General features: G+C 40.0%; 1 protein-coding gene across 2 annotated transcripts in view; it reads right to left on the reverse strand.

The window, feature by feature from the left end:
• Nucleotides 1-15,879, reverse strand: part of LOC143754769 (exportin-5-like) — a 91,522-nt gene that overhangs the window by 18,225 nt on the left and 57,418 nt on the right. For both annotated transcript variants that reach the window (XM_077247063.1, XM_077247062.1), the window contains 8 exons: nt 15,004-15,185; nt 14,759-14,859; nt 14,172-14,262; nt 13,870-14,006; nt 10,559-10,656; nt 4,551-4,597; nt 361-464; nt 56-138 (listed from right to left, as the gene is read on the reverse strand). In XM_077247063.1, coding sequence (XP_077103178.1) covers nt 56-138; nt 361-464; nt 4,551-4,597; nt 10,559-10,656; nt 13,870-14,006; nt 14,172-14,262; nt 14,759-14,859; nt 15,004-15,185 — 843 coding nt within the window. The remainder of the gene's footprint in view (nt 1-55; nt 139-360; nt 465-4,550; nt 4,598-10,558; nt 10,657-13,869; nt 14,007-14,171; nt 14,263-14,758; nt 14,860-15,003; nt 15,186-15,879) is intronic.

Consider the following 15,879-nt stretch of genomic DNA (forward strand, 5'->3'; position numbering starts at 1 on the left):
CTCTGATCACAGAGCTCAGCTATGAAACCTCAAAAATCTAAATTTGTTTGGTTACCTCTCTTCGGAGAAGGTGCTTGCCCAATTCTGAGAGCTCATGAATCCCCTTTGAGGAATTCCTCGACACCATCCCCATGACTCCTGAACAGAAGATGGAAAAAGGGTGAAGAAATAAGAATTGCATCACAGTAATCAGTAGGCTTTCAAACTACCAGTTAGGTCTGAAACAGTGCATGCTTCATTTGAATAAAAAATGGTAATGTGGCCGCTGTCATTCTTCTTCTGTAAAAAGAACGTAAAAATTTTGTAAACGTAAAAAGTGAAGAAAACTTGAAAGGCTTCACATGCATAAGGGAAACTCACTTAGAAGGTCAATGACCTCTCGCGTGACCAACCGCAACAGCTGCTCCTCCACCGTTTCCTGAGTCACATGGTTCTCCTCATAGGCCTCCTCCTCCTCCTGAGCACTAAAACATGAATAACAACAATATTAATAATAATATCGACTTGGGAACATACAGACATTCTATTTAAACATACATTAGTATGTTGCCATTCTCACGCCAATACCTAGTTCTGGCATGAAACTCTAGATGGTGCAGTTATCTACATAGCAGCAGTGTTTACTGCATGCAGCAGCAGCATAAGTTTTCAGGTGCTTAATTAATAAAGCGTATGTTATTATGTTTCATACGCTGTTAGCATGGATATGAAAACGGTTAAAGTGATATAAGCATTTGCAATTTAAACAGTGTTCATCATATTTAGCAGTACAACTAGATATATAATAGCAGTATAATGACGCATCATTTTATTTGTTTTCATTAGCTATGCTTAATGTGTTAGGTTAGTCTCATGTTTACTTCATTTAGCCAAGGCTGCAAAGCCGACTCCGTGTTACAAATATGTTAGACTTATCACTTCTGCCACTAAAGATTGCTTTATTAATACAGGGTTGGCTGCATAATTTTTAAAGTTAAATTGAACTTTTTAAGACCTGAATAAATCAAAATTAATACCGTACATTAGGGGTGCACAATATTGACAAAAACATATCTCGATATTTTCAAAAGTTTTGTTGATAATAATTAGATGATATTTTACTGATTGTGTTTTTGTACTGGTACCATGGCTGGTTTAGGCCTGTTGTTGACAGCTGACTCACGAAGCTATTCACATTTGTATTAAGGGGCAATATTTGCCACTTTAAATTGATTTTCAGGGGCATTTTTTACCTATACAGGTCCTTCTCAAAAAATGTGCATATTGTGATAAAGTTCATTATTTTCCATAATGTAATGATAAAAATTAAACTTTCATATATTTTAATTCATTGCAGACCAACTGATATATTTCAGGTCTTTTATTGTTTTAATACTGATGATTTTGGCATATCAAAAAAATTGCATATTTCATCTGACCAAAAAAAGAAGTGTTTTTAATTTAAAAAAAAGTCAACCTTCAAATAATTATGTTTAGTTATGCACTCAATACTTGGTGGGGAATTCTCTATGGGGTTCAGGTCAGGAGAGTTGGCAGGCCAACTGAGCAAAGTAATAAAATGGTCAGTAAACCATTTACCATTGGTTTTGTCACTGTGAGCAGGTGCCAGGTCGTGCTGAAAAATGAAATCTTCATCTCCATAAAGCTTTTCAGCAGATGGAAGCATGAAGTGCTCCAAAATCTCCTGATAGCCAGCTGCATTGACCCTGCCCTTGATAAAACACAGTGGACCAACACCAGCAGCTGACATGGCACCCCAGACCATCACTGACTGTGGGTACTTGACACTGGACTTCAGGCATTTTGGCATTTCCTTCTCCCCAGTCTTCCTCCAGACTCTGGCACCTTGATTTTCGAATGACATGCAAAATTTGCTTTCATCCGAAAAAAGTACTTTGGACCACCGACCAACAGTCCAGTGCTGCTTCTCTGTAGCCCAGGTCAGGCGCTTCTGCCGTTGTTTCTGGTTCAAAAGTGGCTTGACCTGGGGAATGCGGCACCTGTAGCCCATTTCCTGCACACGCCTGTGCACGGTGGCTCTGGATGTTTCTACTCCAGACTCAGTCCACTGCTTCCGCAGGTCCCCAAGGTCTGGAATCGGTCCTTCTCCACAATCTTCCTCAGGGTCCGGTCACCTCTTCTCGTTGTGCAGCGTTTTTTGCCACACTTTTTCCTTCCCACAGACTTCCCACTGAGGTGCCTTGATACAGCACTCTGGGAACAGCCTATTTGTGCAGAAATTTCTTTCTGTGTCTTACCCTCTTGCTTGAGGGTGTCAATGATGGCCTTCTGGACAGCAGTCAGGTCGGCAGTCTTACCCATGATTGCGGTTTTGAGTAATGAAACAGGCTGGGAGTTTTTAAAAGCCTCAGGAATCTTTTGCAGGTGTTTAGAGTTAATTAGTTGATTCAGATGATTAGGTTAATAGCTCGTTTAGAGACCCTTTTCATGATATGCTAATTTTTTGAGAAGGACCTGTATATGTTTAAATTTATTAGAGGTATGCATTAACTTCAAATACTAACATTGAAATTAAATTCCATTAGAATAATACAGTACTAGTCAAATTAAATCATTAAATCAAAATCCATCTTTGCAGTGCAGAGGCGACACAGAAGCAGCATCAGAACTGGCATTGATATATTTAGACTGCGTTTACAATTACATCATGCTATGAGGATTTTGTTTTTATTCAATATTTAAATATGAAATTATTTCAAATTTAATTAAAGGGTACTTTAAATATGAAACTAAAACCGCCATACTTAAGTCAATATGTTAAAAATTCTGAAAACACTGCATGTTGTAAACATCGTACAAATATAAACATTGCATAAATTATAAAGTATTGCCGATTACTTAGCATTTAAGCAGTAAATGGTTTAGCTCCCCAGTACTTGAGCGAGCTCTTAACGCATTATAGTCCTTCACGTCTATTGCAATCTCAAAACTCTGGCCAGTTGATAATACCTAGAATATCAAAATCGAGATAAAAAAGATCCTTTTCCTATTTAGCACCAAACTTTAAAACAGTCTTCCTTACATTGTCCGGGAAGCAGATACACACGGTTAATTTAAATCTAGACTAAAAACCCATCTCTTTGACCTAGCATACACATTACACGTTATCATAACTACTATAATTCAATGTTAGGCTAAAGAGTATAAATGAAAGTGAGACTGGACATGACCCTGACCGAGTCCCAAGATGCTATAATAGAAGAGGCTGCTTGGTCAGACTTTGATGGTCAGCCGGAACCATGCATTTAAACATTACTATTATGTTGGCTTGAAAAAATAAATACATAAATAAATAAAACTTTGTGCATTTTGACAGGGCAAATAAAAATCTGAACCATTCTGACTAGGCCATTGAGACCTGATATATTGAAGAGCATATGTATAAAAAAATATATATATATATAATATAAATATATATATATATATATATATATATTTTTTTTTTTATATTTTTTTTCACCTAAATTAAAAGTATATTTTTTTAAGGCTAATAAATGTATAGCTTTCAATTATACTGTAATGCTGAATGACAGTATTGGTATCAGTGTTTAACGCTAAGATCCACAGAAGACGAAGATGATTATAAAAGAACAAAAGATTTATAATGTATGAGTTATTAACTCAGAATAACAAGCCAACAAACGAAACGATGTGCTAGTCCACAGAAAACAACCGACAATGAACTGAGGGTCCAAAGGAATTAAGTAATGGCACAAACAAGGTTAATAAGGAGAGACAGCTGAACTAAGAGGACTAACCACATAAGTAACGGGAAACTAGACAAAGGGGACCCATGTGACTGAATTAAAACAAACCAACCTGAGCATGACTTTGACAGTAAAACTAGCCTCATTTCATAAAAAGATTCCATTAAATGGATGTTGTTTCTAAATTCATTTGGAGATGAAACGTGACATTATTATAATATAAAAAAATCAAAAAGGTGTGATTAATTGCAATTAATTATAGAAAAATGTGTGATAAGTTAACTTTTTCTAATCAATTGACAGCACTAATTTTGACAGATCATTCACATGGTTAATGATTTAATGCACTAGCACCGCTGTCGTTTATATAACAATGCAAGAAAAGCAGATTGTTTCTTAACTGTTCTTGATTTCACTAACAAGAAAACTCATTTCAAGTCAAATTAGAATATCTAAGCTCATAATTTGTGATTTAATTTTTTTTACAGATATGTCCACTTTGTCCAGACATGCAGTCTAATAATAAACTTAAAGTGACGGCACAAGGAACAACCACAAGTATCATGAACTACGGAGACAAGTAACATATAGTTCACTGATGATGTGAATGGGGCTTCAGTCAGGTCTTTGGGAGAATAGAAAACTCATGTCGGTCTTATGCAACTGCAGCCTTTCTGTTTCAATCTCAACCACACACACCCGAGGCAGGGGTATCACACAAAAAGTGTGAGAAGAAAGCGGTGTTAAAAGAACTGAAAAAGAACCGATGGCCAGAACTGTACACAAATATTCATAGTATTAAGCAACACTAAAATATCTCACCTTAGACTGGTCGTTTGGTTGATGATCTGCCACCGAAAGCTCAGTCTCTGTTTTCAATTAAGCAAAAAATTGGAGATAGCATTAGGCAAATCCTGTGCTACAAGCAATATTGGTTGTTTCAATTGACCCAAAATTACTGAATGACGTCAAATAACAGTGAAGTGTCTGTGCAACCTTCAAACTTCATAGTAGGGGTGTGCAACATTGAAAACTGAATGATATCTCAATAAGTTATGGGATTTTGTTGATATTTTGTGTTTTTGTGCTAGAACCTTGGCCTATCATGGAAAGCTGATTCCTAAAAACGTGCATATTTTTTCTAGCAATTGTTATTTTCACAGCATCGCCAAAATAATGGAAATTAACTTTTCCATTAAGAGACGATTCTGCTCCCTTAAATTCTTTCCAGGAGCACCTTTATAAAGCAATTTTTCTTAACCTCATTAGAAGTATACATAATGTTTTATTTGAAATTCACTTTTACTTAATAATTAAATTAGAATACTAATGGTGCTTTTCCACTGCATGGTACGGCTCGGTACGACTCACTTTTAGGGGGTTTTCCACTGTGTACAGTAACTAGTACCTGGTACTTTATTTAGCACCACATTTGGATTTGGCACAATTAACGATCAGTCTATAATCCCACCTACTTTGAAGCAGAACTAAACTGCAGTGGAAAAGCAAACCGACCTAAACCGTATCATGAAGTGAAAAAGTGCCATAAGACACTATAGGGCTGTTACCAATCAAATTAAATCAGTATCAACAAAACATCTATGCACAGCAAAGGAGGCACAGAAGCTGCATCTGAAGTGACATTTAGTTGTATTTTATACAGACTGTGGAACACAGAATGCAGCTTAGTGGTGGAATAAATGCATTTACACCGCAGTTACAATTGCAGAATTTTTTTTGTATTGAAATATGAAAACATGAAATATGAAACTCCTTTCCTCTGAGAATGGTGCACAAACCTATAGCGCTTCAGCCCGTCTATCTATATAAGCAGGCTGAGAATTCCATTTTCTCATACTCTTTCTCCTTCAGCGCGGAAATGTTCTCTTTGCTGACTCTGAAGAAGACAAGACAAGAAAAGAAGCCTTTCTGCTCACTGTCGAATTAAGCCCCAGCAGCGGATTAACGGCGTTGATAGCTTGGCAGATGAGAACCGCGCTGACGGCACTGCAGCTGAGAACAGCCCTGAAAACTCAGCAGTTAAGAATGTTGCTTCTCCTCTGCGGCTATCCGGTGAGACTGATAGAGCATATTTCACTCTAACAGAGCTAGCACTCAGGAGTCTGAGAGTAAGAAACAATGGAGTCACAGGTGATTGGACGGGACTAAGTGAGCTCAAGCCGGTCCATATACTGCGTTCCCCACTCTCCCTGCAGCGAGGGGATTTCCCGGTGGTCTTCTCCCACGAAGACCAGCACCCTTGTCTGGTACGAGGAGGGCGCCGCAGAACCCACTCTGTGGCCTGTCAAGCTGGATCCACTCTCCATGCGATGGCAGTCCTTCAAGTGTTTCAAGCCAAACTCCTCCATGCTATTGATGAGTCATGCCCAGACCCTTCTGCTTTCAAGGAGCTGCACAGTGCAACCAACTTCGCTATGTGCTATACTAAGACAACAGCTCAGGCGATCAGCTGTATGATGGCCTTTGTAGTGGTGCTCAAAGCGCCAGCTATGATTAAACTTGGATATCAAGGCATCCTCGACAAGACAGCCCTTTTTGACTCCCCTGTCTCTCCCTCGGGCCTATTCGGTTCTGCACAGCTTTGCTGAGCGTTTCATGGTAGCCCGGAAGTTATCGCAGGCTGTGCCATTTTTTTTACTGAAGCAGGCTAATCACCCTTAGTCGTTGTTCGACTCAAGAGCACACCAATCAAGCTCCCGCTTAGCATCAGCCCAATGTGGAACCCGAGGTGAAGCAGGTCTTCCGCCCAGCTAAGCGCTACTCATTTAGAGCAGCCCAAGTAGTCCTGATGTTTTGGGCAAAAGGAGGAGGTCGCTAAGTCCTGTCAAGGCCAGACCACCGCCAAAGCGACCATGTTCACCTTCCAACACCCTATTCAATTCCACTGAATGTTCACACATCCATGCATACCCACCGCTGTTATTGCGTACAAAATAAAAACCAAACACTTAAAAAAATATATATATATCTTTTTTCAACGAGTGAGAGTCAGCCCCCTGCCTAAGTGCAGCGATTTGCCGTCCTCATGATTGGGAAGCCATCCCCATTGTGTCATGTTTGTTTCTGAATGCAATCAAATGAGGTTACTCGCTTCAATTCTCTTGCAGACCTCCCTGCTTAGAGAGCTTGGTCATACGGTCCGAAGTAGAGAGCTTACTGGCAAAAGGGGGCCATAGAGACAGTCCCACCAGCTCACAGCGAGTCTGGATTTTACAACCGCTACTCCACATTCCAAAAAAGGATGGTGGCCTCAGGCCATTCCTCGATCTGAGACATCTGAACCGCGCCCTGATGAAGCAGTGATTGGTTTTTGTTAGTGGATCTGAAAGATGCTTACTTTCATATCCAGATAGCCCCTCATCACAGTCTGTTCTTGAGATCATATATACTATATGCAGTCCTTCCATTCTGACATCCTTCCTGGGAGCAGTTCTCTACAGATGCGGTACTGGCTTGGAACGGAAAGCTATCTGACAATTCAGCAGCTTGCGGCATCATTCAAAGTGAGGGTTTCACTTCACATTTCAGAGGATGCTGGGCCTAACGCCGGGCACCTCCTTTTGGAGCCCCTCCAATATTGTCTGAAAGTCCCAGCCCACGCTTGACGTCTCGGACGCCTCCGTCTACAGGTGATCCACGGCTGTGACAAGGCCCTTGGAAGGATCCTCATATGTACCAGGCAGGTACAGACTTAGAGCAGGGTTGTCACATCAGATAATTTAGACATAGGTTGGGGATTTTCTGTGTGAGGGCAGGCAGATGTTCGACTCCTGGTCAATCCTGGAAAGGCACATCAACTGGAACTCAAAACCTTCCTGCTAAACTTAAATGGACACCATGTCCTAGTCCGATTGGACAACATGGAAAAGGACTGCCAACAGGGATGCACTAGCCCACAAGTGGCCCAAATTGCCCCTGTACATCTTTCCCCCAATAGCTCTGCTCCCTCAGGTCATCAGAGGAGTCAGGGAGGACGGATGCTCAGTCCTTCTGGTGGAACCAGTCGTGATTCCCCGAGATGGTACAGCTGCCGTCAGCAGCCACCTGGCCGATTTCCCTGAGGAAAGACCTCCTTTCCCAGGCGAAGGGAATGATTTGGCACCACCAACCTAAGTTGTGGAGCCTCCATGTGTGGCCCCTTCACAGGAGCCTTTGTGCCTTCTGACTGGTGCGCAATCTGGAATGAAGACCCCTCGTCTTGTGGTGTTTCACTAGTGTTATCTTTCCTGCAGGAGCTGCTGGATAAGGGGCACACCCCTTCCACGCTCAAGGTTTATGTAGCTTCCATAGCAGTGAACCATACTCTAGTGGGCGGTTGTGATACGGTTCTTGTAGGGGGGCATAAGGCTGAATCCACTTCGTGTCGTTACTATTCTGACATGGGACCTTTCCACAGTCCTCAAGGCTCTCCGAGGCCTGCCCTTAGAGCCGGTACAGTCGGCCGAGCTGCGGCCCCTTTCGCTTAAGACTGCCCCTTTGCAGGCTTTATCGTCAGTCAAGCAAGTGGGTGACTTGTACTCGGGGAGCGTGTGCTGCCTTGAGTTTGGGCCAAACAACTGCAAAGGCGTCCTCAAAACAAGACATGCTTATGTGTCTAATGTAGCATATTAGCTCAAAGAGGAAATATTAATAATTAAATCAACTTGTATTTGGATCAGTTTATATGATTAACTTGATGTAGCTAAATTTATATTATTAAGATTAAGAAAAGGGTATTCTTCATAGCCACAAAAAAATAACTCCTTGCACGTACAGCGCTTAGAGAGTGTAACAAGACCAGGAATCGTTAAATTGACTTTGGTGCACGCAGATAATCAGAACAAAATATGTGTTGTGCACGAGTATTATTAACTAAATCACAAACACAACTAATCTAAACAAACACATACATACACACAATCACACAAACAGTACATGGGTAAAATTGAAAGTGACAGAATGGATCCAAAAACGGAAAGAGGGAATGAAAAGATGAAACATACAGTTGCACATACATGATTTAATTAGGCTTCAGTTTCTCGGAGGAAAGGAGTTTCCCCTATAGTATCAACTATAGACTGTCGAAATGCTCGTTCCCGTTATATCAGTGAATCAAGGTTATGTTATTAACCAAGCCGGTTTTTTTTTTAAGTGTAAATTGCAGGTTAAATTTTTCACGAAGATAATGCAATGTGCTTATTAAACAAAGATAAGAACCGCCCACCATTGTTTTTTTATGTTTTTATACCAAAATGCCGAATATAATATGAAAAGTAGGTACGTTTTACAGTGGTTTTAAGCACGCCCCCTCCCTTCCACAAGGCTGGGCGTGACGTCATAACAGGGACTCCAAGCCTAGAGTTACCGTTAGTCTAACGGCAAGTAACAAAAATGGTGAACTATTGTGTTTGTGCGGGATGTACAAATACTTCTAATACGGGAGAGAGGCTCCACAAATTCCCCAAGGACAAACGGCTGATTCGTGCCTGGGTGAAGTTTGTGGCTACGAAGCGAGCTGATTTTAGTAGAAACGTTTTTTAGATTCAGAAGTGACCACTAACACCATGTAAGTAAATAATGTCTTCAGTTGTTGTCCCTTCTAGCTATTCTACATGACGGCAGGATTTTGAAAAGAATTTAGCTTGTTTCCTAATGTTATCCGGGCTAGCTCTAGCTACTCACCAGGAAACCTGGCCAACCCTCCACTAATTTTCCTCACACCAAGCATTAATAACTCTTTGAGGGCCATGATTTTGACAATTTCCTCCCCTCTCTCACGCCTGACTGGTTCAAAATTGTAGGGCTGTGGTCCATCAAGAATTTGATGGTTTCCCACCTCTTCAGTCTCCCAGTCGTTCTCCATAGTCAAACCGCAAACAGTAGGAATCTAGCAGAGTACGGGTTGCTACTCCCTGTTATGACGTCATCACCCAGTTACGGTAAAAAACATGCTACCTTTGAAGAAACCCCAATAAATGTTATTTTAACGCATTTTAAGACCGAAATTTTTAAATATATATATATATATATTGAGCTGCACTTTAACACATTAATTGATTGTGGCGGTTAACCTGCAATTTACACTTTAAATGGGCTTTAAATTACATTCACTTCCGATTACAAATTAGTTATTTTATAACAATAATAATGAGATGGTTATACAGGTTTATAAAATCATGTTTAACTATAAGCAAGTTATTCTCAATACAGCAGTAATCAGCATTTGTCAACAATTGTACTGTTTTTAGACACAATGAGAAAAGCAACAAAATATGCAATGCTTTTTTTTGTTATAATCACAGTTGTTTGTAAATGGCTCATTTAGCTATTTAAATATTGCTTTTGTTTGTTAGTTTCCAAACAAAATTTTTACTATTAAAAATGTACCAATCATTCATACTATTGCAATAGTTGTCTTAGCCATTTTAATAGCTTTTTTGAAAAATTGTCTAACTTTTTTAAATGGGCTATAAAAAACCTTCATGATGTGATGGTTATTTTTGTAAATTTGAACTTCGTTATTATACTTTTTTTTCTCAGAATCGCAGCAATTATCAAGTATTTGTCCTAACCATTTTCAGCTCTTTATCCCCCCCCCCCCCCCCTTTATAAAACCCACTTTAAAATAATCTTGATAAAGATTTTTTTTGTGGGGGGATGGGTACCTGAAATATTTCAAATTAATCAATATCTAATCAAAAGCTAATTAATCGAATAGTGAAATCTGTATCAATACCAAGCCTTAATCCACACACACTCGCAGAGTGTAGCAAGTTTATGACAACAACAAAGTCTGGGTAAACATTTATTGGGTGTGATGTGAAGTTTACCTGCTGTAGAAAGGCAAAAAATGGACCCAGCAAGGGACAGAGGAGACTGTCATAGTACTCCTGAGGACAGGACATGACCAGCTGCTTCATGAAGTGACGTGAAAGCGATTAAGGAAATCAACAAAAACAAACTGTACCCTACATCACTTCATTCATGAGTCAATGAAAACAGGAATCCAAATCTAATGACATTAATGATGTCACTTACATAGTCCAAGGTGAGTATAAGTCTGAGAATGACAAATGAGTAACACTTTATAACAAGGGCGCCTAAATTATCATCTACCAATACCTAAATTGATACTTAAAAAAATGAATCAAAACTGAAAAAGAGCTAACCCTAACTGTGACCGGAGTCATATGGATTCATGCCTGAATAACGCCTACCCTAGTACATGTTTGAAAGTTAATGCATTAAAGGTGGGGTATGTGATTTTCTTTTTTGACCATTTTTACAAAATTACTTGAAATCCTATTCCTGACCCACTTGCTGGCTGTAAATTAGAAGCACTGAAATAAAAATTAAGCAATTTAATCATCTGTGGAACGGGCAGGACTCGAAAAAGTCCAGACAATCCTTTTCAAGACTGTCTAGAATCATTGGACAGAGAATGCGTCACTCAAACGGTCTTACCATGCCCCCCTCCCCCCACGCGCGCGTGTCCCGTTCGTGGGCATACTCAAAGCTCGTGGCCCAGTCACAGGAAGTGCAAGTCGCCTCGGTACAGAGAGAGAAGGAGAAGGTATAGTTGCTTCCGTTTGGAGAATGTTAGACAAGACACCATCACAGAAAAGGAAATTTATTTTCGGCGGGACGAGACTCTGGAAGGGCGGTCTCGGCGGGACGAGACTCTGGAAGGGCGGTCTCGGCGGGACGAGACTCTGGAAGGGCGGTTTTGGCGGGACGAGACTCTGGAAGGGCGGTTTTGGCGGGACGAGACTCTGGAAGGGCGGTCTCGGCGGGACGAGACTCTGGAAGGGCGGTCTCGGCGGGACGAGACTCTGGAAGGGCGGTCTCGGCGGGACGAGACTCTGGAAGGGCGGTTTTGGCGGGACGAGACTCTGGAAGGGCGGTCTCGGTGGGACGAGACTCTGGACAAAGACAGGAGGTGGTGTAGCGAGGAAGAATGCGGGAGATGGTAGTGGAGTGGAGGTGTCATCTTAAGCCTCACCCACGGTGAAGGCTGATCCACTCAACACCAGCACACGATCCAGGTACTGAGCGAAAGACTCTGGTTTAGCGGCTGAAGCTAGCTGGTGCAGATGATCGTCCAGTGCAAGCCTGAACACGTCCTTTAAGACATCATCAGTCCGGTTGACCTGGTGTGAAATATCGATGAACACTTGCACATATATTTCGATCGGGCAGCCATCCTGGAAACAGTGAATCAGATGATCGGCTGGGTTTGTAAGGATGCGGGCAACTTCCTTGCTTTTTGTTAGGTCCGTTCTTCTGTCACGGTGTGGTGTAGGCAGAGGAAGACGAGGAGTTCAAAGTTACAATTACAACGTGTTTACTCATAACACACTAAACAGGCAGACGGGCAGAAGGTACACACACACAAAGTAGAACGGACAAAGACTAACTGAACAGAAGGGAACTAAATACAGACACAAATGAACAATGATGAGGTGAACACAGGGGACAAGGATGATGATGATGACAGGCAGGTGTGGGTAATGATGGAGTGAGTGCAGGTGTGAAGACAAGAGTGATGCTGGGAAGTGTAGTGCAGACGGTGAACCTAGTGATTGTGACATACAGATTAAAGAAAATGAATAAATAAACTGTAAAAGGTCTACTTTTGTATAAGTCCACTTACAATCAAAACAAAACATTGTGCTTTTGTAAAATATAGAAAATAAAGAGGGTGTGCTTTCTGTCTCTACGTCTCCATGAACTTTTTTCATACTTTTTTTGAAATTGAGAATCACAATTTGTTTGTTTGAAATAGAAATCATGATTCTCCCACAATTCTGAACAGACAATTAACCACATTAACATGTAATTTATTAGGTTCTTGCAAAATGTTAATTGCTGCAGTCTATTTAAATTTTTATTTGAATTAATATTTTTTAAGATTTCCATTACACGAGAGTAGATGTTAAAACTTCATGCTGATTTGCACTCGGTTTTCGCCAAGATAAGCACCAACTAAGACGTAGCTTTACAGTAACCTATGCTTCTCCATCCATTTACGCTTTTTTCCATATGGTGATGTGAATCTCCTTCTGTCTGGTGTTAATAGCTGCAGTGTATTTTGCGCGTCAGCACACACAACGGCTGCAACCACAGTGCGGTCCCCCCATGACAACCATCTAGATTGAGCTGAGTAGGGAACATCTCTAGGGTCTTCAAGTGGGCACCTTCCGTCCTCAGTGTTTCGTCGACTAGCCCACGACACCTCAATAGGGCTCGACAGTGACTATGGCGTCCCAGAGTCACCCCCCTCAGTCCCCCACTCAACTCAGCCCAGCTTACTGACCTTTACATCCTTCCTGCTGCAGAGGATGCTCCTTCCTCATAGTTCACATGTGACCTAACCACAATCTCTCACAATCTCTCCGCAACCCAACCATACGCACCAACCCGTTTGACTAAGGCTGTCGAGCCCCACTGCTGTCATTAAAGCAGGATCAGTGGCAACGGTTCTGTATGGCATACTACCTGTCCAAACACCAATCCTCATTCACGCAAAATACACAGGAACATAATATTACAATGCAAAGTATACAAATAAACCAACCGACTCTTCGAGTTTTCAAGAAGTTAACAATCAGTTTGAATGAATTATTCAATGACTCACTCATAAAGACTCCACTTGTTTCATTACTGGATGAATAAGCGTTTTGAATGAATGATTCAATGACAAAAACATTTTTAATTGATACGATTTTTATTCGAAAGCGTCAAGTTACTTTCAAGAGGTGATTTACTCTATTTTGATCACTACCGTAGACATTTGTGTTCATATCCAAACTATTAACTTTTATCCCAGTACTTCTGGGATTTTTGTAACACTGAAATAATGATACTGTCTGGTTGAAAAGACTGTTTGTGAAGCTGTTTCATACCTATACATGACAACTGCTCTCTCTAGTTCAGTGGCAGCAACACTTATCTGAATGTCCGCTGTGATTATACATGTCAATGGTATAACAGACAAAGCTGAATTGTTGTCATTTAGAAATGAGATTGCGTGGGTGTTTCAATCGAGATTGCGATCCTTTACTGATTAATCGTGCAGCTCTACTTTTTAGTATATTTAACTAATAGCAAAACAAATAGATATATTTGATACAAAGGATATGGACTAGGGAACGGAGCCTGTGGTCTGGAACACTGTCAAGATGGATGAAGGCGGAACCAACAATCTTCTCTGCCAAGCCTTCAATTGCATAAAAGTCTTGTTGCAAACAGGGACCAACATTCCCAAGCAGTTGGTAACTTTAAAAAGATAAACAGAAAAAGAGAAAAGGGTAAACAGGATCGGGAAATTAGATTACACCATTGGAGAAGAGTTATTATTTAATTGTTATTAGAGGAAAAATATTCTATTAAACAAACAAACAAAAAAGAAAAATCAATCATTGTGAACTTGATTGTTCCAACCAGTTTCTGTAGAGGGAGGAGAAGCAGCCTAGCTCAACAAAGTTTCTGTACAATGGAGCATCATAGGAATCTAAAACTGGTTGAGGAATTCCTGTAGGAAACAACAGGAGTCATTTCTTTAAGATAACCGGGGTTTGGCTTTTAAAAGACAAATAATATTCAGTAATAGCATCGATTCAACTGCACTGACATTAGCGGATGAGAACACAATTTTAATAATAATATTAAATAACTGAATAAATGACACTTGTCTTGTGTAGAGCTGCTTATATACCTGAATTGAAATTGTTTCATAATTGATTAACTTTGCAACACTAACACCTTTACTGAACTAAACTGAATTAACACTGATGAGCTGAATAAATGACACTATTGTCTTTTGTAAAGCTGCTTTACAGCTGAACTGATGAAATCTGCAAAAGTAACTGTTATTTTCCTGTTTACTACCGTGAAGCTGTAATATAATATGTATAAAGTATAATATATAATATATATAAAGTGTAATATAAATGTGACTTTACTTAACCAGTAACAGTAAAACCTAAATTATGATGTTTGTATCAGGACAGGACAAATTAGAAACCTACCTAATTCAAAATTCTTCTCCATATCCATAATATCATAGACTCTAGTAAAGGTCTTGCTAAGCCGGTTGACGTTCTCTGGCAGGAACAAGCTGTTTTGGATCCTGAAAGGATGAAGAACATGAAACTACTTCAAAAGCGGTTACAATAGCAGAAAAACCGTTCATGTACACAAGCTAACCATGATTATTTTCACATATCTAATCTCTTATTTTGAAAGCAAAATTTCTAGAAATGACCAAATGTACCTGATGAGGGACAAAAGGTTGGGCAGAAGGGCCTGCACAGGCTCTGCACAAGGGTTTCTGTAGATGGGGGTCCCGTCAGAGGTAGTGCTGACCACAAAGCCTCCTGCTTTTGCCTCCTCAGGATCAGCAGGCCAACGAGCTCGATTCACAACTCCAAGTATGGCGTACACACAAAAACTAATCTGCCATAAAAGACACAAGCCAATCAAAGCCACTCATATTCACATCTATTACACCAGTGTTTCCCAACCCTGTTCCTGGAAGCACACCAACACTACTCATTTTTTAATCATCTCTTCCTAAACAAACACATCTGATTCAAATCATCAGTTCATTAGAAGAGTCTCCAAGACCAGAAATGGATATAGATTAAGCGTACTCCAATCAGGATTTTTGGGGTCGATCACCGATTACTGGAAGCCGAATTGGACTATATGATCACAGATACCGCTAACTGAAATAAAAAAAATGGTATTCTATACTATTCTACTATTCTTAACAATGTGTTTTAATTCTAAAAAAGAGACGAAGAGATGAGAAAGTATTATGAATTGACAACTCCTTGGCAAGCAACATGTGGAATATTTTCCATTTGTTCTCTTAGAGGTGATTAGGAACAGTATTAACAAATACAGTATTATAGCAATAAATAATAACAATAATTTTTTTTTTAATCAACAGAGTAATCAAATATAAAACACTACACAATCTTTACTGTATAAATTAAATATTGATTAATCCTACTAAATCTACTAAAGAGAAATGAGTGATTATCTCTTTGTCTTTTGTTGTTTGATTAACATTAATGACAGACAGCAGCAGGTTTATTATGTTGCTGACACTTTAAGACTGAATACACTGATCCAATATAATGAT

The sequence above is a fragment of the Siphateles boraxobius genome, unplaced genomic scaffold (genome assembly GCF_051911475.1).
Source record: "Siphateles boraxobius isolate OS27281-9 unplaced genomic scaffold, OSU_SipBor_1 104, whole genome shotgun sequence".
NCBI lineage: Eukaryota > Metazoa > Chordata > Actinopteri > Cypriniformes > Leuciscidae > Siphateles > Siphateles boraxobius.